The sequence below is a fragment of the Leucopleurus acutus genome (assembly GCF_964270905.1).
Source record: "Leucopleurus acutus genome assembly, chromosome: 2".
In the NCBI taxonomy this organism is placed as follows: domain Eukaryota; kingdom Metazoa; phylum Chordata; class Mammalia; order Artiodactyla; family Delphinidae; genus Leucopleurus; species Leucopleurus acutus.
This window is the reverse complement of record NC_139143.1, coordinates 81240863-81266469: the sequence shown is the minus strand read 5'-3', so window position 1 is coordinate 81266469 and position 25607 is coordinate 81240863. Positions and strand designations below refer to the sequence as shown.

At 51.9% G+C, this 25607-nt stretch overlaps 1 protein-coding gene across 2 annotated transcripts in view; it reads right to left on the bottom strand.

The window, feature by feature from the left end:
- Positions 1-25607, bottom strand: part of KCNN3 (potassium calcium-activated channel subfamily N member 3) — a gene marked incomplete at both ends in the record, with an annotated part of 172406 nt that overhangs the window by 96825 nt on the left and 49974 nt on the right. For both annotated transcript variants that reach the window (XM_082832683.1, XM_082832684.1), the window contains one exon: positions 24287-24382. In XM_082832683.1, the coding sequence (XP_082688809.1) occupies positions 24287-24382 (96 nt within the window). The remainder of the gene's footprint in view (positions 1-24286; positions 24383-25607) is intronic.

Here is a 25607-nt window from a genome sequence, read left to right as displayed (position 1 = left end):
GGGAGACTCCAAGCCCATAAAGTGAGGCTGTCCAGGGTCACCTCTCCTCCCCTGCATAAGTTCATAGAGGAATTCAGCTGTAAAGAGTGGCAGGTAGAAGGGCTTAGCTCCCACTGAGGCAAGAGAGAGCCTCTACTGTCTCACTCTGGAACACGCAAGTGCCCTGGGAGGGGGAGACTTGTGGCCGACGGTGAGTGGGTCATGGCCTGGAGCTCCTGGTCGGCATGGTGCCCTCACCCCTCAAAGGATCAGGCAGTGAATGCAGGACCTGGGAAAGGTCACCAAGATTACTTCCGCAGCTGGATTTAAAATGGCTTTGAGTGCTGGCGTATCCAGGGCTCTGCACCCCAGATGGGGAGACAGCCACCCCACGTGCCTTTTACAGTCTGGACAGTCCTGGGCCCATCCCTTGACCTGCTGGCCCCTCAACCACTTCATCTGTAAATAGAGGCTAAATGCCAGTCTAGGCGTGTGGCTTGTATGTGGGAGACAGCTTTGCAGAGCCCTGAAAAAATGTAAGGGGATTTGACTTCACTATATGGGGTCCCAAAGTCATCACTGTCATCATGCTGCTTTGGATGATTTCATTGGCTATGTTCTTACAAAATGGACCATACAAGCAGCTCACTCTGAAATGAAAGGAGGGCCTGGTCCCTCCCTGTGCCCTGACCCAGCCCATAGCAGACCACACCACTGCCTGGAATCATGAGTGACCACCTCCCCTGCTGAAGAAGCTGTCAGTTCTCTTATTTGTCCATCCATTCAATTGCAGGTAGGTATTTATTGAATCCCCACCAGGGCAGGGCCCTATGCTGGTGTTGGTACACCACAGCTGAACTCCCTTTGTCCTTGCAGAGCTGCTTCTCTACTAGAGGACACGGACACGGAAGCCAGAGTCGGCTCAGGGGACCCAAACCCTGACCCAGGAGATGAGCACTCAGGACCAGGGGCTGTTATGGAGGCCAGTGCAGGGCTCTGGAGCTGGCCTTGTTATAACCGGCTGGGACGCAAGACCCACAGGGAAAGCAGACATCACCCAGCCCTCTGCAGACCAACCCTGGCAGCTCCTTCCTGGGCACCAGTTATGATGCCAGCCAGTCTGAGAAGTGGTCTTCCCAAGGGTCCAGTAAGCAGTTATCCCTTCCCTGGACTCCAGGCTTTACCAAGAGAAAACTGCAAAGAGGAAACAGATTAAGACTCTATCCACAGGGCTTCCCTGGTGGCGCAGTGGTTGAGAATCCGCCTGCCAACGCAGGGGACACAGGCTCGAGCCCTGGTCCGGGAAGATCCCACATGCAGAAGAGCAACTAAGCCCGTGTGCCACAACTACTGAGCCTGTGCTCTAGAGCCTGTGAGCCACAACTACTGAGCCCACATGCTGCAACTACTGAAGCCCGCGCACCTAGAGCCCGTGCTCCACAACGAGAGAAGCCACCGCAATAAGAAGCCTGCACACTGCAACGAAGACCCAACACAGCCAAAAATAAATAAATAAATTTATTTTAAAAATAAAATTTAAAAAAAGACTCTATCCACAGAGCTGTCCTGGGCCCAAGCTGGCCGGTGGATTCCAACCTCCAGCTTCCTCTCTGATATTCTGAGAGTGACCAGCAGAAGAGGGAGGGGAAACACCCTCACCCCACACAGAGGAGGCCCTTCCATTTTACATGGAAAGCCCTGCTTCTTTGCTCTCTGTTCCTGACTAAAGAGAACCATTTATCTTGGCAAAATGGGAGAAGACCCTTTATATTCTGAAATGAAGTGTCAGCATGCAATGACAGTTAAGGTCCCAAGATACCCCCAGAGTCACTTTTTATTCTTTTCTATCCACAATCATTAGGGGGAAATCTCTCTGCAGCTTCTGTAGAACCCATTCACTGGAGGGAAATAGATCAATGAGAAAACCCCAGCCCTGAGCAGCTGTGCTGACAGCTCTGAAGCAGGTACATTCATTCTTCCCTGGAGCCCACGCCAAAAGGACAAAGGACGCTCGCTCCCACCTCCTGAAAGAAGAGCTGGCCCAAAAAGTTCCTTAACTAGATATCTATTTCTTATCTTTTACACAGCAAGAACAAAATCTCTTTCTGAGAGTGACATATCTTACACTCACTTCAAACAAGCACAGCTTTTGCCACTTATTTTTAAGTGCACTTGCCTGCTAAAGTGAGAGCAAAAAAATCCAGGGGGGAGAATAAGGCAAGATGGCAGAGGCACAGCTGCTTCCATAGCTGGCATCTCCAGCCAACAACTGCCGGACCTGGAAAAGGTCCCTGAGAAGAGCCTGAAGAGCTGACACGCCAAGAGGATGTGCAATCCAAGTGTGAAGAACTTGACCTCTGGTGCTCCATTTGCTTCCACCAGAGCCCAGGTGCTCCGAGAATGCTCATGACGGCCAGGTGCAAGGGGTAGGCACGTGGGCACCAAAAGGGGAAGGGGCTACAGCCACGAGAGCAGGGGAATAAGAACATAGCTCAACATTGATTCACTTGTTCATTGATCCTGCAATTATTAGCACCTACTGTCTCCAGGCACTGACAGTGGGGGTGGGATGAAATTAAAGTAGCAACAAAACGAATAGCAGTTACCACACTGAACTCATACCCTATGCCAGACACTGCCAAGTGCTTTCTGTGCATTCGTCTAATGGTCACACCAAGCCCTTAAGGAAGGTAATAAAGTGACTCTGCTTGTAGACAAGGAAATTGAGGCAGAGAGTTAAACCTCTAGCCCAAGATTATATAGCTAATAAGAGGTAGAGTTGGACCTATACCAGACCCACTGTGTCTCGGCTGGAGAGGGACTAACCATCGATGTGTATCCCGACCTGGTCAGTACGAACAGGCAGTGCTCACCCAAACCTGCGCAGAGAAGCACAGGATACTGCCCCGTGTCCAGGAGCTCACTCGTCAGCCCGGAAGGAGGAGAGTTTGCATAATTGCAGGGAGGCAGGCGGGTAAGATCTAGTCCGTGTTCAGTGACCACAGGCAGCTGGCCTGGGGCAGGACCCAGGCAGCATGGAGGCCAGCCACACTGTGGTGCCTTGAAATCCAGGCTCAGGGGTTCGGCTTTATCTAGAAGTCACCAAAGGGTGAGAGTGTGTGAAGAGAGGACGACTTACTCAGAGTCATGTTTTCGGAAGCCTACCAGCTGCAGGCTACCATTCATAACCCTGAAAATATAAGGCAAAACACAATATCTAGAATATTACAGAAAAAAATAGGATCCATTTATTGAAACGCTCTAGCCACTGTGAGGCATCAGACTCAACCCTAGGAAACCTGTGTTTGCCTGCAGGGCTCCATCTGCTGACTCGGGCACGCATGGGGCCCCAAGACCACGCCAGTGGCCCCCCGGGTTTCCTTTGGCTGTCACTCGGAGGCTTCTTCCTTGGCCTTATTCTCTAGTCTCTTCACATAGGTGTTCTGACCAGTTGGAAGGGAGAGCCTGTCTGTCTTTGTGAGGGCCCTTTCCCTGTACATGACACGTCATGGCTCTGCCCTCTGTCCCATCTCACCAAGGCTGTGAAGTGCCTCTTGTTGGGCATGGAGCCCTCCCTGTCATGCTGCCTCTGCTCCAGCTGTACCACGCTGGGCTTTGGGCCCTGGCCAGGCCCTAGGAAGTGGCTCAGAAATCCCCCTGGGCCCTACCCACCAATGAGCCCGAGGGTTTTTCTTCCCTGTGCAGATTCCTAGAGACTCCAGTGGCCGGGGAACAAAAAAAGGGACACTACTGACCACCAGCAAGGCACATGGATAGATTAGCAGGGCGCCCCAGGCAACTGCAAACATTTTGCCACAAGTCAGGTCAGGGCTGTGGCTGAAAGGTCAGCAGCGTGGAGCAGGCTGCCCCAACAGAGGTGGGGTCTAAATGATGTTTCTGACAATAAAACCCTCTGAGCTGCGGGTCAGAACTGACGCCTGTCATTTCGGTAATGATCTGGTATCATTACTGGCTCTCAGTATAGCCCCTATAAACACACTCATCAACATCTGTCTGCCCGAGACAGGTGATTTTCTTCAAAACCAGAAAACCCACAAGCCTATCAAGCATTCGCCGCACTGTCCTCAACAGGCAGACAGGAGGTTTTTGGCCTCTGAGCCCATATTTTACAGTAAGAACCCAAGGAGGGTTGAGTCCTGTTTCTAAGCATGTTCAACCAGGCGGGATGGGAAAGGTGCCAGGGGGCAACTCAGCCCAGTGTCGGTGCACAGCTGTTCCCACAGCTGGCAGATACGCTGCAGCTGCAGGCCAGCAACAAGGGCCAACACTGAGCAAGGAAGCCCCGAGCCAAGAGAGGGGCGTGGGTGGAGGCACAGGCCATTGGGCTGGAGGGGATGGGAGGACACTTTCAGGTCCGGGAGGACTCCCCTCTGAAGAGCCTCTCCCACCAAGGATTCGCCCTCTCCTTTCTCACTAACCCTGCGGCCACCTTCACAACCAAGCTTCTCATCCGGGCACTTTCTATCCCTCTCCTTGGGGGTTTTAAGCCCAAGCCTAGGGCTTTCTGAGCAACTCCAAACTCCATGTTAACTGCATCCCCGTTAACTCCCCGACCACACACACCCACCCCCTCCATCCCGCCCCCCCCCACCCCCATTTGCATGACAAGCCCTCCTTGGACTCCAGCTGCAATCTGGGATGGTAACCCTTTCCTGGCAGGGAACCAGCCCCTACTTCAGGGGCAAGTTCTCCCATCAGGGGCATCTTAAGCAGAAATTGGGACATATTAATGCATTCACTAGTCAGCACTAACACAATTGACCTGAATTCACAATTCACACAACTAGTCTAAGTGTTACACACCAAACTTCACAAGTTAGACAGTAGGGACAAAACCCATTACGATTTTATTAGTGCTTAGAATTCACAATACACTTCCCATCCGTGGTCCCATTGAATCCCCACATCATGGATGTCCCTATCCTTCTCATCCCTTAGCAATTTGGTTCAAACTTTTCACACTGTATCACGAGTTGCCCACCTGTTTGACTCCTTCTCAATACCCCTCCTTCCCTCCCAAGACCATGAGCTATTTGAGGGTAGGAAACACTTCTTACTCTTTCCTGTTCTGGCACCGAGTAGGTCATCAGTGTTTGCTGAATACAATTGAATCCCCAGGGCCAGGTTAAGAGAACAGGGGAAGCAAGAGTAGGAATACTAGCAAATACCTATACAGTCTTCCCACGTGCCAGACACTCTTCTGATTAATCCTTTTACATAGATAAAATCATTAATTCTCACACCAACCCTAGGTAAGTACTATTGTTATCCCTATTTGTTTTGTGTGTGTGTGTGTGGTACGCGGGCTTCTCACTGTTGTGGCCTCTCCCGTTGCGGAGCACAGGTTCCAAACGCGAGGCTCAGCGGCCATGGCTCACGTGGCTCACGTGGCTCACAGGCCCAGCCGCTCCGCAGCATGTGGGATCATCCCGGACCGGGGCACAAACCCGTGTCCCCTGCATTGGCAGGCGGACTCCCAACCACTGCGCCACCAGGGAAGCCCCCCTATTTGTTTTTAATAGAAGAAATTGAGGCACACAGATAGAATAACTTGCTCCAAGCTCACAGCAGGAACCGGCAGGGCTGGAATTTGAACCCAGACAGTCTGGTTCCAGAGTCTGATCTCTAATCAGACTCCATATACACTGCTTCTCAAGTTGAACTGATGCAGACTCCCTAAGAAACAGTGTATTATATTTTCTTGGGGAGACCCTTCATAGAAATGTAACACGTGTAATGGGGAAATTAATAAAATTCAATTCTGCAGACAGCCATGAGGAAGGACACAAGAGACACAGAAGGGAAGTATGCTTTGCTCCCAAAGGGGAAGGTCCTCTGTGCATAGAAGATGCCGTTCTATACATAGCCAGGGTGCAAGGGGGGCTGCCAGGAAGAAACAAGGGAGACATGGCCATTCTGGGCAAGGGCCCAAGAGCAAAGTCCTGGGGGTGGCAGGGGTGTGTCCTGGGCATGGTCACAAGAGACTGTACATAATTGTAGGGGGCATGGTTGTGAACCATGATTAGCTCAAAGCAACGATTCCCACACTCTGCTGCACTTTAGAATCACCTGGGGAGCTTGGCAAAACCCCTACACTCAATGCCTCCCCAGAGTAATTAAATCCCAATCTCTGGGGGCGGGACTCAGGCACCAGTATTATTTTGAAGTTCCCTGGGTGATTCCAACATACAGCCAAATTTGAGGACCACTGGTTCAGTCTATGCAGTGTTATTCATAGAGCAGTCTGTTCTTCCATTAAGGACTAAAATGGCATGGAAGGCTTCAGACTGGGTTTGCTCCTTCCATCTGCCCTCCCCCAACTTTGGAAGGCTGTTTGGGGCCATTTTGGGGGAATGTGTTTTCTCTGGTTTCCTGGGAGCCCTTTAAAACGAAGGCAGGTTTTAGATAGTGCAGCTCCAACTCAAATTCCAACCTTGCCACTTACCAGCTGCATGAGTTTGGGCATGTTATATAATATCCAAGCCTCGGTTTCCTCATCCACAAATAGGGCATTGTGGTAGGCGGAATAACGGCCCCCCAAATGTCCACATCCTCATCTCCAGAACCTGTATGCTACATGGCAAAGAGGAATTAAGGATGCAGATGGATTAGGATGGCTAATCAGTTGACTTTAAAATAGGGAGATTGGGCTTCCCTGGTGGCGCAGTGGTTGAGAGTCCACCTGCCGATGCAGGGGACACGGGTTCGTGCCCCGGTCCGGGAAGATCCCACATGCCGCGGAGTGGCTGGGCCCGTGAGCCATGGCCGCTGAGCCTGCGCGTCCGGAGCCTGTGCTCCGCAACGGGAGAGGCCACAACAGTGAGAGGCCCGCGTACCAAAAAAAAATAAAAATATATAAAAAATAAAATAAAATAGGGAGATTATCCTGGATTATCCTGGTGGATACAATGTAATCATAAGGGTCCTTACAGGTGGAAGAGGGAGACAGGAAGAGTCAGTGTCAGAGTGACACGATGTGAGAAAGCCTTGGGCAACTGTTGCAGGCTTTGAAGATGGAGAGGCAGACAGCTTCTAGGAGCTGGAAAAGACAAGAAAATGAATTCTCCCCTAGAGCCTCCGGAAAATGCAGCTTTGCTGACACCTTGATTTTACCTTAGTAAGACTCATCTTAGACTCCAGAACTGTAAGATAATAAATTTGTGCGTTTTAAGCCACTAAGCTTGTGGTAATTTGTTACAGCAGCAGTAGGAAACTAATACAGGATGGATGGGAATAAATCGGGGATAGTATGAAGATTAAATGAGATAAGTTTTGAAAAACTTGTAGCACTACTCTTAGTGCTTTGTAATTATTAGTTGCTGTTATCACTTTTACCACTACCATCCTATCAGGAAGCTGCCACCTCCTGCGTTCTGTGTACCTGGCACGGGCTGCCCACTCCCTATCCACCATCCCTGGATCCACTCCCCACTCCCGAGGTGGCTGAGTGGTCCCAGGCTCTACGCATCAGTAAGAGGCTTTGTGACCTGGGTCCAGGCTCGTGGGAACCGGTCAGTCTTTCTTGGACAGAGCAAGAGGCTCCCTAGAGCCCCGTGATGCCCATTAACACGGCACAGACCAGTATTTCTGCTTCCTGACACTGTTCATGAGAATCAACAGGAAATGGGGCTGGGTGCGGAGGGGGAGAGGTTTGGGAAGGTAGGCCCCCAGGGAGTCTTCCTGACCACCGGCTAAGAAAGCACCATAGGAATGGTCAGCAAGGGCCTCAGAGACTTACTCTAAAGGACTAAAGGTGTCCAGCACCTCAACAGCTGTCAACAGCAGGCAAGAGCTGGACCACCAGGCCAAGAGCAGAGGGCTTGGGTGTGGCAAGGAGGGTCCAAAATTCAATCTCCATCAAGCCCCTTGTTTGTGCCAGGCTCTCGTGGGCCCTTTCCCCCAGCTCTTGTAGCTGATGTTCACTATACTCCTTGTGGCCATTATGATCCCATCATACAGAAGGGGAAACAGACTCAGTGATCTGCCTGAGGTCACCCGTTAGCAGCAGAGCTGAGATTCAAACTTTTGATTCTAACACTAGAATGCTCCACTCTGTACCATATCTCATTTTCTTTTTTTTTTTTTTTTTTTTACGGTACGCGGGCCTCTCACTGTTGTGGTCTCTCCCGTTGCGGAGCACAGGCTCCGGACACGCAAGCTCAGCGGCCATGGCTCGCGGACCCAGCTGCTCTGCGGCATGTGGGATCTTCCCGGACCGGGGCACGAACCCATGTCCCCTGCATCGGCAGGCGGACTCTCAACCACTGCGCCACCAGGGAAGCCCTCTCATTTTCTTTTCATAAAGGTCCAGTTAATATTTTAGTCATTATTGATTTAATCCTGGGACCATGAGAACACAGCTAATACAGACAGTTAATCGGTATTTATACCTTGAAATGGGCCAGCCATGAAAATGTAGAAGCTTCAAAAACTACAAACAACTAAAAAGGGGCTTGAAGGAAATCTGGTCCCAGATGAATAAATCTTGTGTCAGCTCGGGGTTGCCATAATTGCAGTTCTACATAATGATCACAAACCTGGGTTTCACGTGGCCCCTGAAGTGGACCAGGCAGGTGAGGAGAGGCTCATCTGCTCCCCACCGTGGGCGCCCAAGGACTCCCACCAAATTAGAATGTGTACCAGCCCTGGGAACTAAATTTATCCTGAAAGGACACCCAGATCAGAATGTTCTCTGCTATAAGATATCCTGTCCTCCTCTCTTTTGCCAGAGCCAGGGAGTATCGGCTGTCAATTCATCCCTGTCAATTCAGCTTGAAAGCCACACACATGTGATGCCAGCCCACAGCGATAGGCACCACATGTTTAGATACGAAAGACAGGAAATGTTGAAAGAGCGAGAAAGGAGAGCCAGAGAAGATGGAAGAGAAGGTGGAAAGAGGCAGGTTTAGATGATGCTGATAAGAGGGTCGTAAAGAAACTGAGAAGAGGAAAAAAACGGCACTGGGGCCGGGCAGCTGTGGCAGGGTCTCCCGGGATAAGCCATCGGGGGCACGAGAGCTACGATGGGGTCCTGTTCGAAGTCAGCGGCTCCTTTACAAGCTTCCGGCAGCACGTCTCCTCCATTGCCCCGGCGTCTGCACCTTTCAAGCCCACTACAAACTGAGTAGAAGCTCCCACGTCAGCCTCGAATGATATCACTGCTCCTGCAGACGACAGCCAGGCCTTGGGGACAGGAGCCCATCCTGCCAGCACTCCAGAAGGGTGGCCATTCCCGCCACACCCCCCTCCCCGATCCCACAGGCAGAGGAAGGACACGAACTCCCTGCCTGGGGGAGGCCGCTGGGGAGCCTGGGTTAGGGAAAAATGAGAGAAGAGCAAAACTGTAAAATCCTGAGGTTCTTGTAAATCTCACCCGTGCAGTTAAACATCTAAGAATATCCGGCAGAACAAGACAAACTCGGGCTCCCAGGAGGCCCGGGCTCCCCGTGGGGTCGTGTTCCGTTAACAAGATCACAGAACCTCAGATTCTGGAGGGGTATTTTTCCGTTCCTCTCCCTCTCGAACAAGAGCGTACCAGGTTGCTGTCGTCTTTATGTCTAAAGTTCCCCCAAGGAAGGAGCTTTTCAACGTTTTCTCAAGCTCAATGCTATGCTTTAAAGTCAGAGTAGGTGCTTAAGCTTGCAGAGGGGGCGGGTTTCCACCGTAATCTCCAGCAGTCCTCCCACCCCCAGCTCCACCTCTTGGTCTTAAAGCTGACTATTGACGGTTTCTCAATCTTAGGTAAAATGCTTTGCTAATGCAACCTGGGGATCAATTCTCTGGCCTCCCTGTCCCCCGCATCAGATTGCCATCCCTGAGCCCTTTCTGATGGATAGCTAGGGGCCGCTAACATTGTAGACAAGGATGCCTAATCTCTCCTGATCCTACTTGCTAGGTTCTGGGTCCAGGCTTTCTTTTTATTTTCGCTTCTTAGCACTGCCTTTATGACCAACTGCATCTCTCCCATTCCCCAGAAGCCCTGAGCTTTCCCAGCTCTCCACATCTGCTCCAGCAGGTCCCCTCCCCTAAAGCACCCCTCACCCCACCTGCACCTTCGAAACTCCGCCCAGCTTTCAAGGCCCATCTCAAATGCCCCAGAGGCAGAGGCCTCGCTAGTTCCCACCCATGAGGAAGGCCTTGCTGTACCCACGGCACCTGCGCTCCCAGCACCTGGCAGCCCAGGCCTGTGAGTATTCGAGTGCTTATCTCCTCATTAGATCCCAAGCCCGTTTAGGGCAGGGACCTTGCAGTCCGCACGGTGCCAGGCTCAGAACAGGACCTTCAATAGCTCCGTGTCAGATGAATTATCACCTTTTGTCCAGTCCTCAGGGGAGGTGGAGAGCAGTTGCTATTTCTAACAGCAGCAGGAAGACAAATATGGCCCTGCCCAACCCCCCTTCATCCCCCACCATTCCACGCACACACCCAGGGGTGGCCATTTCTCTTTGCTCTCACATCAATAAGGTTTCTAGCATATTCTAGCAAGAGGCACCGGAGAGAGCTGGGAGGAGTCTTGGAGAGCACTTAGCTCCCCGCCCTGGTTGCACAAATGGGGGACCTGAGGGCCACGAGGGGCAGGGCCAGGGGGCACTCACGCAGCAGACCGGCGTCAGGGGCGTACCTGTCTCCCCAGCCAGTCTCCCATGGAGCTGCCTCGGGGTACTGAGTTCAGAGGCTGCGGCTGCTCTGCACCTGGCGATGGCTCCACCACGGCTGGTCACTGATCTCTGGTTGTGGCTGTGAGCAGTGCAGCCACAGGTTGGCAGTCACAGCCAAGTCCAGCTGCTACAGTGAGAGTGGCTTCAGAAACGCTGGAGCCCCAGGGGCATGTGGCTGTCCGGCAACACTCTCCCGTGACACAGCCTGCTGGGGCAGCGTTGTGACAACCCAATCCTGCCAGGTGGCCAAGCGCCCACCTCACCCTTTCATTCACAGACCATTGAGCAGCACAGAGGCAGGTCCACCCGGCAGCTCGCAGCTCTATCCCGCACCAGAGCGGCACTCAGTAAACACTTACACGATGTGCTTGCACAGCCGGACTTATCTGGCGGGTGGGTTAGGAGGGAGCATAAAACCACAGCCTATGGGGAGGCCACAAAATATTTAGAATGAGAAAGATTTGCAAAGCCTTGAATTTCTTCTTCTCCATTCCTCCTGCCTTTAATTCAACAAAAGGAAGTTTACTTCCCCCGATTCCATTTCTGCTTCCACATTTGTATCAATGGCTTGGATGAAGCTATCACAGTCAGGCTCATCAAATGTGGGAGGACAGGAAGCTGGGAGGGCCCCAAACATGGGCTGCTGAGTGAGATGCTAAAAGACCCGGACAGATTAGAACAAAGGGCTGAAACCAAACAAACTCAGGGAAAAGGAACAGAGGCAAACGGCAGGTGCAGCTCTCGTCCCCAGAAGCCAACTGGACAAGCAAGGGTGGGAGATCAGGGGCAGGGGGTGAAGGCCTGTGGCTTGGCAGCTCCGTGAAGAAGACAGAGGGCTTTAATAAACATTCCACTCCATGTGAACTAACAGGCTGTTATGCAAGTCAGGGGCACTGGCTGTCTTTGGCTGCAGTAACGGAATGAGAAAGCAGGTAGGTGGTCCTCTGTCCTGAGCAGCTCACACCGCTGGGCAGGTGCAGAGCAAGGGCACTGAGCAAAGGAGTGGGGGCAGGACGGAGACAGGGCTCCTAACAGTGCCGGGGAAGCTGGGAATGTTTCATGCGGGCAGAAGAAAACCCTGGGAAGTCCTGTGTCCAACCCAGGGGGGCTTGGGTAGGAAGCTGTTGGCCCCTTACCACAGGGGCAGTCAGGATGAGGAGGAAAGAGGGGTGGGGAAACTGAGGGGGCTGCTGAAGCCTGACCCACCCCGGCCACTGGCGGCCCAAGGCTCAGTGTCCAAAGGGAAGACCAGACGCAGCCCAGATAGGCGTTGGCTGGTCCTGAGGGCCAGGCGACTGGCAGGGAAGCAGGAACTAGCCTCTCAGAAGCCGGGGGGTGGGGAGAGGGCAGAAAAGAACAAGACCCAGTATGGGGCCCAGCCAGGCAGCCAGGGCTTCGAAGAAGGCTCTAGCCAAGCAGGAATCAGGAGGGGAGGCAGGGAAACCAAAGCATCATCCAGTCCTGATGGCTGGGAATGCTACCTGGGTTTGGCAAGCTCCCAGCTCCCTGAGGGTGCTGGACCTCATCCTTGGGGTAGGCCCGGGACCCAAGAGGAAGACAAGAGGGAAACCAGGATAAGGAAGCGATTTCTAACAGGCAGAGGAGTCACCCCAGGGCAGAACAGAGGCTGGAGGTCCCTCCTGGAGGTGCCGCTGGGGCTGAGGGCCCCAGGCGCTACCGCAGGATTGCTGTTCTGCCCTTGGCTTCGTCATGTGAGCCCTTGCCCTGTTTTGGAGGGGAGTCCCCATGGCTGAGCCCAAATTCCAAGCTGCCTTCTGGTACTGCAGGAACTAGGGGCAGGAGAGACAGACCAAGGATAGAGCTCTCCCCCCAAGTGAAGCCTAACAGGCTTGGAGACAGCCCACTTGAGTCCAGCTCTGCCTCGCACCAGGCACATGACCTTGGCCACATCGCTTACCTTCTTAGGCCTCAGTTGTCTTATCTATAAAACAGAGATGGTAACAGAATTCCACTCACAGGACTGACATGAGGATTCATTGAGATCATAAAGGGCACAATTCCCGGCACATATGAGATCAAAAATAGAGCCTGTCATTATTATCATTTGTGGAGTTACAAACCTTTTTCCAGATCTACACTTGGAATCAGAACCTGGGCCTGTGATATGAGGATGTCGGGACAGGGTGAAGGCAAGTTCGGGGGATGCTGGTAGGGGGCGGTGTATGAAAAAAGTCCACCATACTCAGAGGGGCACCCACATCCACGAGCCATCAGGTGACTGAAGGTCACATAAAAATGACAAAGTCAGCTCTGGAGACGGATGGAGGTGATGGTGGCACAACAACACGGATGAACTTAACCACTGAACTGTACGCGTAAAAATGGTTAAAACGGTAAAATTTTACATGATGTACATTTACAATAATTTAAAAAAATTTTTGATGGCAAAGTCACAACTTGGCCCCAGGTCTACTGACCACAAGCCCAGGGTCCCTCCCACCCACCCGCCAGGTTTGTATTGGTGATATGTTCAGAGGAAATGGAATTCTGCTGGATTGAATTATATTGAATTCTTTAATTCAGAGATAAACTTGGCACAGTTCATCTCTTTCCCAATTACTGGGTTTGGGAGAATTTGAGCAGTGGTGATTTTGCATCTTTTCTCTTAAAAGCAAAAAGACGCGACTTCAGCTTCCTGCTGAACAGAGACTAGAATTATCAGAATTTTCTTGGTCTTATAAATGCAATGAAAATGGTAAGGAAGTCTCCAAACACTAAAAATTCTACCATGCCTTCCAATTTCCCAAATCCTCAGAGAGTCAATTATCTTTAGCCCAGATTTAGAATCATCACACTCCCACTATGTACAACCCCCTTTATTGGCACTGCAGGGACAGTCACACAGACGATTAAGAGAAAGCATGGCCCTTGCGGAGCTTATAACTGAGCACGATGTTTCTTAATCAGGAGGAAGCCCTGGAACCCTGTGGTGCTTTCCAAACACACATCCCCGGGCAGTGGGGTTCACTAGCCTGCGGGGCCCAGACATTGCACAGGGGATCTGATGCCCATCCCTGATGGAAAACAGAAGAGATCATCACTTGAAAATAGTAACAACAATAATACAAAATAGAATGAATTAACTCTGAAAAAGTCACGGACAGTACACATCGGCGGCACTCTCAGGGAAACAGAATTAAGCTGAACACTCGCTCCCCAGTGACTCTGAAGAAATGGGAGTTTGTATTCATGGAAGGAAGCTGGAACTGAGCGCTGAGGAAGGGAACACGGTCACTGACTTTAATTATCCTAAAAGCTTTACGATGTCTGACCAGCTTATATTTGTAAGAGACTTAAGAGGAGTCACCTTTAAACTTTAGGATGTTGGAGCCAAAGAACTGTTCTTTCGATTGTTTGCTATTTCAAGTTCAAGGCTATATTAAGGGGACAGCCAGCTCCCTTTCTGGGCAGAGAAGAAAGGCAGTTAGGAGAAGGGACAGTTTGCTGGGACAGTCCCGCACGAGGGCCTCCTGAAGGCATACTCTATCAGTTCTTGTTATCAAAAACCGTTCATAGCTACTCTCCCTACATTTTTGTCTCCTTGTCACTGAGCATCCTTCAGGCATGGAATCCTGGATACAGTCAGAGGCCCCAGAGATCATCTGATCCAATCTGCCTACTTTACAGATGACAAAACTCGGGCTGAGAGAGAAGTAGCTCATCCAAGCTCGCACGGTGATTGGTACCCCAGACAGACCAGGCCACAGGTCCCTCGCACTTTGTAAAGGGGGCAGACACTTGCTAGGTAGAAGCGCCTTGGATGGGGCAGGCTCTCGGGCTGTTTTTCTCAACACTGTCATTCACTTAGCTGCCCATGTTGGACAGTGATCTCTTGTACCCCTGAATTACAGCAGAAGCTTCCTGAGAAGCTTCCTCAGCTCCCCCTCACTTCCCAAGGTGCGGACGGTGTGTGGTTTCCAAGGTAACACACAGCTTGGTGGATTCAGCCTTCCAGCGCCACCTCATCCGGCACCAGCAGGGGAGGAGGAGTGGGAAGGGAGGTGACACCACCTCCCCATTTACAAACACTGATTCCTCCCGAAACCAGTTTCCCCTCTGTCCCACTGCCAGGGTTCAGGGCAGAGGACACCCCTGACATCCTGGAGTCCTGGAGCTGAGGAAGCTTCTGGAAGACTTGGCAAGAGGCAATTGCCCGGAAGTCAATGGAGCCGCAGGCAGCTGACTCCAGAAGTCTGGGACCGGCCCTCCCGGCTGGGGCAAGTCTTAACATGCCCAGGGCAACAGTTTTCACACCTGTTAACAGACACAGCACATGCCCTGTCAAGAAGCATGACACAGGATGACATTTCCAACTGACAAAACAGAAAGTCAACACAGGCAGCTGAGAAACAGCCTTGCTGCTCCCCCAGGCACGCCAGCCCCGTGGGCTCTGGGGCCCGGAGAAAGCAGCGGGAGGCCATCGCCCCTAGGGAAGGGGCAACGTGGCAGGAAAGCCCTCTCTGGGGCAGAAAGGGTTAAAGCCAAGTGTTCAAATATTTAGCAAATAAAACCAAAATGTCACACGGAGACTGCCAGGGCTGACGTGGTAACCATGGCAATCCATGGCCAGCCACAGATCTGAGAGTGAAGAGGCTCTGGGACTGAGGCCTGGGACAAGAGGAGATGAGAGGACGGTGGGGAGGGTCACAGAGGGCATGGCCAGCCCAGCTCACAGGGGGCAGCCCGCTGAGACCCTTGACCCCTCACGATGCACAAGCCAGAGCTGTGGACTTCAGGCCAGTCTCTCAGTCTTACAGAGACTCAGTTTTCTCTTCTATGGAGCAAGGGGAATAAATCGGCCTGTCTGCCCCTCAGGCTTGTTGTTCATTCATCTGGTAACACTTATTGAATCCCTGCTATGTGCTGGGTGCTCTTAGCTGTGGGACAGAGCAGTGAATCCAAGTCAGCCTCCACCACCATGGACATACGGCCGGAGTTGGTGCAGGTGAGATACAGTGTCAGAGCCCATGTCCAGCCAACTCCTAGAAGGGGCGCCTTGCCCTGGGAGTGGGGGCAGCCAGAAGGGTTCCTAGAGGAGGAAGCATCTGTGCTGAACCCTAAAAGTCAAAGAGGTGAAGTCAGGCAGGCAAGAGGTCTGAAAAGACATGTGAAAACACTCCAAAAACTACAAAGCACTAGACAAGATGAGGTGACACCGTCGTCACCGACGTGGTTGCTAACGCGTCATCCTCTCAGCTTTCTGTCTTGGGAGGGTAGTCTGACAAGGACTCATGGCCTTTGGACTGAGCAGCTACTCACCCCCTCTTTCCTCCTTTCTCTCCAGCTGTACAGGTGCAGGTGGGCCGGTGGGAGGGCAGGCGGCGTCCTCAGCTGATGCACGGTGGCCTAGCCAGGCCCTGTCCCCTGGACACACTCCCATTTCCAATTTCCCTCGTGTGCTGCCATCTGTCTAGGGAGTGTTCATTAGCGTGGAGTAGGAGATGGCCGTGAGCTCAGCAGAGAAGGCCACCATCCAGAATCTTCCTGTCAAGCCCTGTGGTCCTGGAGCCACCCCCTGGGGGCCTAGAGTTCCCTCCTCCTCTCTGTGCAGCACACCTGGGTTAAGGAGCTCATGTCCTCAGACCTAGCAGGCTGAGAGGGCCATCTGGAGGTCTTGGGATCTCAGGGGTCCCCAATCTGCTCAACTCTAAAGGAGTCCCTTGGCCACTGGCCCATCTGTGAGCCCAGTGAAGGCGATTCAAATCCATCAGCCAACCAGCCAGGGACAACCTTAGGAAATATCTATCGGGGGCCTGCAAGGACAGAGATCCCAGCCCCACCAGGGTGAGGCAGCTGCCATCTCCCCTGGAGGACAGACATACCTTCCCTTCTCTTCTCTCTCATGCCCCTGAAATGCTCCAGGCCAGTTTCATCCCAAACATACACAAGGCCTCTGCTCCCAGTGAATACATGGCTGGGTTAGAGCCTCTTCTCTCCATGAGAGTTGCCTGGCCCACTGTGACCACACAGTATTTCACACACACCTCATACCTGGGGCTTATCAGCCTGGGTCACAGTGGATCAAGGTCTAGGACAAGCAGCTTCCAAAGGTAGGGACTGGGTCTGAATTATTTCTGGATTCTCAATGCCTGACACATAGTAGTCCTTACCTTACAGATAAGTTCAGGATATGGCTTGAGCCCACTTTCTTCTATAGGGAGAAGGGAAAGTGAGAGCACAGAGCAAGGCTCAGCCTGAACCATCGAGTCCACTCCCTGATGGGAAGACGCCCCTGACTCATTTAGCAGTGGGCCCCCAAGGCATCTGGACCAGTGACACCTCCTGCATTCCAGATGCCCCTGTTCCTGTGACAGCAGGTTATACATACCCAGGAGGATGCTCCAACCTATAGGACCATCATGCCATGGCATGTGAGCCTTTTTGCAGTGTGAGCTGTCTCTTGAATATAATTTATGTCCTACAATTTGAAGTAATTTCCCTGTCAGCTGAGAACTCTATTGCTATTTAATAAAAATATCCACTTTTACACATCCAGTAACTTAAAAGTCTCCCCTTTTATTGTTCTCCTATGTTTCAAATTCATGAGGTTGAAGACCTATATTTTGTCACTATAGTTATATTTCTATCAGATTTGAAGTGGACTAGAAGCCTCTGGAGGCCCACACCAGATCTTGATCTGATTGATGCTTTCTACTTTGAATATGGCCAAAAACCACAGACTGAAATTAATGATCTATAAGTTCCCATCCACACACTGGATGATGGGAAATCTGCCACTGCCTATGTCCTATCCTAGGTTCACAGCAGTCCCTCCATTGTAATTAGACAAACATTAATTGAGCCATGCTGTATGCCAGGCACAGTCCTGCAGCTTCCTGCCCCTGTAGCTTCATTAAGGACACCAAGGCTCGCTCCCCCTCCCCATCCCCCCATCATGTCCCCCAGGCTCTGAGCCAGGGCACTTCCTCCCTGGGGCACTTGATCCCTTCCCCTCCTGTGTGCTCCTGGACAAGAACCTGGCCCCTGGTTATTTCCTCTCGCTCTCAATTGGCTTCTTCCTGACAGCTGCGAGACATATGCAGTCTCTCCAGGCTACACAAGCAGACCAACATCCCTCCCTCAGCACTGTGTCCTCTCCAGCTGCCACTCTGCCTTCCCTCGATTCACAGCCAAACTTCTTAGAAGACTGGCCAGTATTCAGTGTCTCCATGTTCCTCACCTCCTACTTGGTCCTCCCTTCCCCTTCCACTGCCCTGTGACTGTCACTCCCAGTGACTGTGCTGAGGAAGGACACAGTGACCTTCCCATAGCCTGGTGCAAAGGACCAGTGGGGTTCCCAACTCCTTGACCCCCCTGTGGCATAACCTACACTTCCTTCTCTGTCCCGGCTTTGTGACTCCCTCCCTTTGGGGTCTCCTCTGACCTCCCTTCCTTCTCCCTCTGGGAGAAGTCTGATGTCCTCTGATGTCCCTCTGGGGACCTGTCCCATGTCTCCTCTCATCCCACTGCTCCCTGCTCATCTAGGCCTATCCTCTGCATCACTATCAGGGAGGCGGCTGGATGCCCAGCCCCCAAACCTCAACTTCCAAAACTGACCTGGTCATCATTCCCCACCTCAGCCTCCTTCTGCGGTTTCAACTATAATGAATGGCACTCCCAGCCACTGAGCTACCCTAGCAAGTGCTGGACCCCTCCTTTCCCCACAGACAGTACCTCCAACCTAATAACTGACCAAGTCTGGTCAATTCCACTTGTTCAACATCTCTTATGCACAGTCTCTCCTGCCCTGGCTCTTGTCTTACCCTGATTCAGGGTGTCACCATCCCTCATCTCGACCATGGAAACATGCTTCCAATTAGTCTTCCTGCCTCTGAAATTGGCCCTTGCAACATTTGCCATGCTGCAGCTAAAATGCAGATCTGATCATCTCTCTCCCCTGCTTGAACTCCTTCCATGGTTCTCCCTGCTGCCCACAGGACAGACAAAACTCTTCAGCAAGGCAGATGAGTTCCTGCTGGTCCTGCCGTGCTCCAGAGTAGACCGGCCCCACTGCCCAGGACCTTGTCCTGGAGGCGTTCTGAATGCACTCTGCAGTTTCTCATCTCAGGGCCTCTGTTCCTTTTGAGACTTCTGCCTGGGATATCCTTTCCATGCTGTCAGCCCGGCAAATACGTCCTCATTGAAGCTGAGGTGTTTTGCATGTATTATCTAATTTGATCTGCACAACAACGCTGTGGTGGGTACTATTATTAGTCCCATTTTGCAGAAAGGAGATAGACTAAGAGGCATTCAGTAACTTGCTAAAGGCTACCATACATACTACAATGTGACAAAGAACATGATTTGAACCCAAGCTGGGCTACTCTAAAATCTGTGTTCTCAGCCTCCTTCTGTCCTGCCTTCCAGGATGGCACTAAAGACATTAGAGCCATGGATTCACTCAACACTGGCCACCCCTTGGAGAAGCAAAAGTGATTTCAGGGTTTCCAGCACAGAGTACTGGGCCCCTGTCCCAGGCTCTGCACAGAGTAGACCCTCGTTAAGTACACAATGAATGAATGAATGCACTAGATGGGTAAGAAGGGTAGAGGAGGGAGGATATTGGGGGAGCAATAAAGTGTTCAGTGTCTCACTGGTCAGAATGGCCATCATCAAAAAGTCTACAAATAATACATGCTGGAGAAGGTGTGGAGAAAAGGGAACCCTCCCACACTGTTGGTGGGAATGTAAATTGGTGCAGCCACTACAGAAAACAGAATGAAGCTTCCTTAAAAAACTAAAAGTAGAGTTGCCATATGATCCAGAAATTCCACTCCTGGGCATATATCCAGAAAAGATGAAAACTCTAATTCAAAAAGCTACATGCACCCCAATGGTCACAGTGGCACTATTTACAATAGCCAAGACATGGAAGCAACCTAAGTGTCCATCAACAGATGAATGGATAAAGAAGGTATTATATAGACACACAATGGAATACTAGTCAGCCATAAAAAAGAATGAAGTAATGCCATTTGCCGCAACATGGATGGCCCTAGAGATTACCATACTAAGTGAAGTAAGTCAGAGAAAGACAAGTATCATATATCACTTATATGTGGAATCTAAAATATAATACAAATGAACATATTTACAAAACAGAAACAGACTCGCAGACATAGAAAACAAACTTATGGTTACCAAAGGGGGAATAAATTAGGAGTTTGAGATTAACAGATATACACCACTACATATAAACTGTATAAACTGTAAGGGCCTACTTTATAGCTATACAGGGAAATATATTCAATATCCTGTAATAAACCATAATGGAAAAGAATCTAAAAAAGAATATATATATAACTGAATCACTTTGCTGTACACCTAAAACTAATACAACGTTGTAAATCAACTATACTTCAATAGAAAGAAAGAAAAGAAACAAGGAGAGAGAAAAGAGAAGGAACGAAGGGAGACAGAAGGAGGAAGGAAGGAAGGAAGGGAGAGAGGAAGGGAGGGAGGGAGTTACATGTTGAGCTAGGGGTGTGCAGGCCCCTAAAACGTGAGTCTGCAGCCTGGGGAGAGGAGGTTTGCACTGGTGATCTGTGATCACCAAACCACAGGAATAAATGGACTCTCCAAGGGAGAGTGCAGTTTTCAAAGTTTTGATAAATAACACAACAACCAATGCATTTTGCTTTTCATTTCTTTCCAGGACACGCTAGCCTGAGGAGAACAGATGCCCGGGCCTTTGAAGGCTCTGTGCTCCAAGATGCCAAGAGAAGAGGAGACCAAGGAGACACGGGGCAGCCATCCTCAAACGACAGGGGCTGCCTCGTGGGAAACACAGGCACCTCTTTTCCCTACTCCAGAAGAGAGGCGGGCTGAGTGGAATTTTCAGAGAGGCCCGTTTCCTCTCAGTGGAAGGGCAGACTTTCTAGAACTCATACTGCCCAGCCAGGGACAGCCTCCCTCAAGAGGCAGTGAGTCCCAGTGACAGGCCGGCCCACAGAGGCTGGAGGGGCCTCCTGCACTGGTGAGGGGTGCACCCCCTCCTGTCACCCCTGAGGACCTACTGAGCCTCGGGTGCATGACTTGAAGCCAGAGTTTGGTTGAGAGGTTCCCAATAATGTTTCAGAGTCTTCTTTCTCAAAAACACAAGTTGTCCAAACTAATAACAAATACGAACACTATTCTAGAAGGTGCGCCTAGCCTCCTGTGTGTGCTGGGCCAGGGCCAGGGCCAGGGGCCTGGATGTGAGCGACTGGGGCAGGGCTGGGGGGAGGTGGAAACACGGTCATCTGGTTCCTGCTAAAATTTAGCCAAGTGACCAGTAACTGGTGTTGATGAGGAAGTGACAAGCATATCCTTAACACAGGCCCCTGACTTCACCCCACGGAAGAGAGGAGCCATACGCTCACCCTGCCCTACTTCCCAACAGATAAGCAGCAGCTGGCCTTTCCCTACTGAAGAGGTTTCCAAGCGTCCCCTCTGGATCAGCACCGGCCATCACGCTTGGGATAACCCTCCCCCCACTCTCAGGAAGCAGGTCCCCCAGCCGCCGGGCACCAACCTCAATCAGAGAATTACAGAATTGGGAGGGGAGGGGGGCGGGACGGGTGCTTAGGGTCCCCAATGAACAGATGTGGAAACTTGAGGCCCAAGACCACAGAGCTGAGTCATGGTCTAAAAGGCTTTGGAAACCAGATAGCTTGAATCCAGCACTCTTTCATTCAAAATATGCCCTGCAGACACCTGCTCTCTGTCAGACACCGTGGGTCCCTGGAAATACAAAGATTAACAGCGGGTTTCCCTGGTGGCTCAGTGGTTGAGAGTCTGCCTGCCGACGCAGGGGACGCGGGTTCGTGCCCCGATCCGGGAGGATCCCAAATGCCGCAGAGTGACGGGGCCCGTGAGCCATGGCCGCTGAGCCTGTGTGTCCGGAGCCTGTGCTCCGCGGCGGGAGAGGCCATGGCAGTGAGAGGCCCACGTACAGCAAAAAAAAAAAAAAAAAGATTAACAGCATCATTGTCCCTGAGGGTGGGGAAAAGGATACAGAACAGAAAATCACAATATGGTCAGGTGAGTGCATACAAGGGTCCTGCTGACTGTCTGGGCCCAAACCGTTCCCATTTCCCTCTGGCAGGAGAAGGTCCCACTAGACCTTTCCAGAAGAAAGAACTTCACTGGACAGGTAAGAGGCACAGAGGGAGCCAGGTTCTGGTGACTCCCCACATGACAGTGGGCCAGGGAGGATAAGGGGCTGGGCAGCGGGAGCTGAGAGTGCAGGAAGGGCCGGGCTAGAGCAGGGAGGAAGTCCAACCACCCGCCAGTACCGGGCAGTTGTGACAGTGACCATCTGGTGGGCACAGCTTGTACATGGACGAGGTCCAGCTGGAAGCAGTGGGACAGAGGTCACAGGAAAGAGACCAGTTTCCACTTCATAAAGGCCCACTCTGCACTGTCAACTGTTACCCCCCTGCTTATGAGTTGGGTGATATGACTTCCAAACTTCAGATGCGGAAACCGATGCGGCCCAGAGAAGTTGTTATTGGCTCAAGGTCATTCAGGCTGAAGTGTCTGAGCCAGGATTTAATGCCACTGACTTCACTTTGTTTCTCCAAACTGTGAGTGTCAGGCCAAGACAAGTGACTGAAAAGCATCCTCTGCTGCCCATAATTAGGGTGAAGCAGAGACTGGCTATGAGCTGAGGATGGACAAAGTGTGCCCAGCGAGGTGCTAGCCTATCAGCATCACGGCCCTGCCACCAGGCCAGAACTGAGGTCACAACTGCAGTTGGGTGGGATCAGGTCTGAGAGCCAAGGCTGCAAGCCCTAGAGGGAGGTGGGGCAGGACCCCAAGAGAATCAGAGGGAGGGATGCCTGGCTCTTCCCATCCCAATGCCTGGAGTGGAAAGCAGCAGCAGTCAGGTTGAGTGGAACCGTCGTGCGGGTGTGAGGCTGAGATCAGCTCCTCTCCCCTCCCTCAAGCCTGGATCACAGATGAGTTCATGACTCTGCCTTTTTCTCTGGCCTGTGCAACCCCTCTGCACAGGTCAAGGTGATACACAGTAGTATAGACGCCCTCTAGATGAGGGTTCAGGGGCTCAGAGAAGTTGAGGAGATACATGGGTCCCACAGCTGGTTTGGGGTGGGGTGAACCCAGCCTGGAGCCCCGACTGTGACTCATGGTCCTGTCTCTGATCCTGGCCCGTTCCTCCTGCCTGTACTCCTGGCTCCTTTCTGGGGTTGACTGGACCACAGTCTGGGTTAAAGCCCACCTGCGTTGCCCAGGTCAGACCCCACGAAGGAAGCTGCTTGGTGGTGTCTGGGACTCTCAGCCTCCCCACACCTGTGACCCCCCCCAGAGGTTAAAGAGTCCCCACCTTCTAGATCAGTGTCCTCTGGTTATCAACAGAGTGGAGGTAAGGTGGCCTGGAGCCAGGGCTCCCACACCCAGGCCAGCCGCAGAGGTCCCTGACACCCAGCGGTAAAGCAGAGCCCCTCCAGGAGCAGGAGACACTGGCCCATCTCTGCCCGTGCAGCCGCTCAGCCCAGAAACGCTGAGTGACAAAAGCGATGAGATTTGAAGTGTTTTACAGTTTACAGAGCTCTCTCATACACTCCCCATTCAACCTCACAATGACCCATAAATGGCAGAATAAAACCCCCATGTTCCAGATGAGGAAAAGTTCACATGTTCCGGTCCAGAAAGGTCTCAGGGCTGGCCAAAGACACGCTGTAAGAAGCGGTCATGGGCGAGACTCGGCCCCAGCTTTTCTGACTCTGAGTTCTGGTCTTTGTCAATTTCTTGCCTGCTGCCCAGATGTGGATCTATCTGTGCTCCTCCAGCCAAATGACAGGAGTTATATTTAGATGCGTATGCATGTGAGAAAAAACATCTGGATACTTTAGAACTACCCAGGGCCCCAGCAGAGCAGGTCAGCCTGAAGGGCCCAGTGAGAGGGAGACCCATTGTCATGAGACGATGCTACAGATATGCTCACTCCTGCCTGCCCTTCCCAGCCCAGGTCGAACCATCCTCCCTACATCGGCCAAACTGGAGTACACCCCAGAGGTTAAGCCAATACCCCTCTGGGTGCCAAGTGACTCCTGGACAGCAAGAAACAGAGGCCCCTTCAACTACAGCAGATTCTATTCTATCTAGAAAATGTCTCCTCCCTGGCAGAGTCCAGTGGGAGTAAAGTCTACACCAGTCAGAAATACAGACTCCCGGTGGTGTCTGGTGCAGTGTGTGTGCGTGTGTGCATGCAGGGGCACAGCAGGCAGGTCTGTTTCACTTGGGGGACTCAGTGGCTCAAGTTCAGAAAGGATCCAGCAAGAGATAGAAAGGGCAAAGCAAGTCTCACCGTAGAATGGTGCAGAATGAAAATTCTAAGCAGGACTGCCCCCCAACTCATGAAGTCGTGTTTGCCTCTGGGATCCCCACTTGAAGATAATGTCACAGTTGTTCTAAAGCCACAGGGCAGCCTCACAATTCCCTCTCCCACGAGGGTCCAAACCAAAAGAGAAGATCCACAATCTCAGATACCTTTTGCTGAAATCACCCAAGTAGCTACTGAAAGGGTAGGTTTGGGAGGGGGGACGGGCTCAGCCTGGAGCAAAGGAATAGCCCCTGCATGAAGGGGTGTGGGCGAGGGCACCTACCTGGACTTCACGTGTGTGATAGGCGATGATCAAACCCAAAAGGATGATGGTGGACAGACTGATAAGGCATTTCAGGGCCAATGAAAACATGGAATCCTGCAGGAGAAAGGGAAAGAGAGGATTAGGGAAATCCGGGATGGAGCATCTCATTTTACTCTGAGGCTGTGTTAAGGGGTGGGGGTGAGGGGCAGTGAAGGCAAAGGAAAGACTGTCACCAGCGCCTCCTGGGAGCGGGATACAGCACAAAGGTAGCCTGAGCCCCGAAAGTACCTTGGGCTGGGCCCTGGGCCGGCTCTGTCTCAGCAGCTGCCCTCTGAGCCTCTGTTTTCTAGGGTTAAATCATATTTGCATTCCTGCGATGAACCCTGCTTGGGCGTGATGTATTCTGTTTGTTATACATGCCTAGATTCAGTTTGCTGATGTGTTGTTTAGAATATTTGCCTCCATGCTCAGAAGTCACATGAACATAATTCTTTTCGATGCTGCTGTTATATGGTTTGGGCATCAATACTGTGCCAGCTTGAGCCTCTCTTTTCTCTTAACAAACCTGAACCAGAGGATTCCGAGGTCCCTTCCATCTCTGACAATGCAGAGTTCTTTCAGGAATGAATGAGAATGTCCTGGCAGCAGCTCTCATCTCCCGTTTTAGGGCCAAGGGCAGGGAGGGAAGCGAGGGTGGCAGAGGAGCTACTGGAAAGAGAAGGGGGCCGAGCACAGGAGCAGAGAGGGGTCCTGGGCAGGAGAAGGGCCCTGAGGGTCCCTCCAGCTGAGGCTGGGGGAAACAGGGTGGGCCACTTGCCTTCACTGCAGTCCTCCAGCCCCAGGGCAGCTTAGGGGACCCACGTGGTTAGCAGCAAGAGCTCTGGGACCAGCCAACAGAATCCAAACCCTGACGTAGCCACTTACTAGCCACGTAACCTCAGGCTGCTCACTCCATCTCTCTGTGCTCAGTTGCCTCAGACATCAGATGGGGACAACATCAGTACCTACGTCTCAGGGCTGCTGTGAAGGATAAAGGCATTTGTCTATGTAAAGTGCCTAGCCCAGTGCCAGGCCCTGTGAGGGCTGGCTACTATCATCTACCTCACCTCCTCTACAGGGCTGGTACCTCCTGGGCATTTGGAAGCCAGGGAGTAGAGGCAGCTCCCAGTCCCAAAGGAAGGCAGGAACACAGCCCTGAGCAAAGGTAGCAGAAAGCCAGGCAGTACTTCCAAGCACTGTGTTGTGGCCTCACGTATCCTGAGAGAGGCACGCCACATGAGAAACAGCCCCCATGCTCCAGAATCATAACACGCCTGATGTCTGCAAAGCACCTTACAGT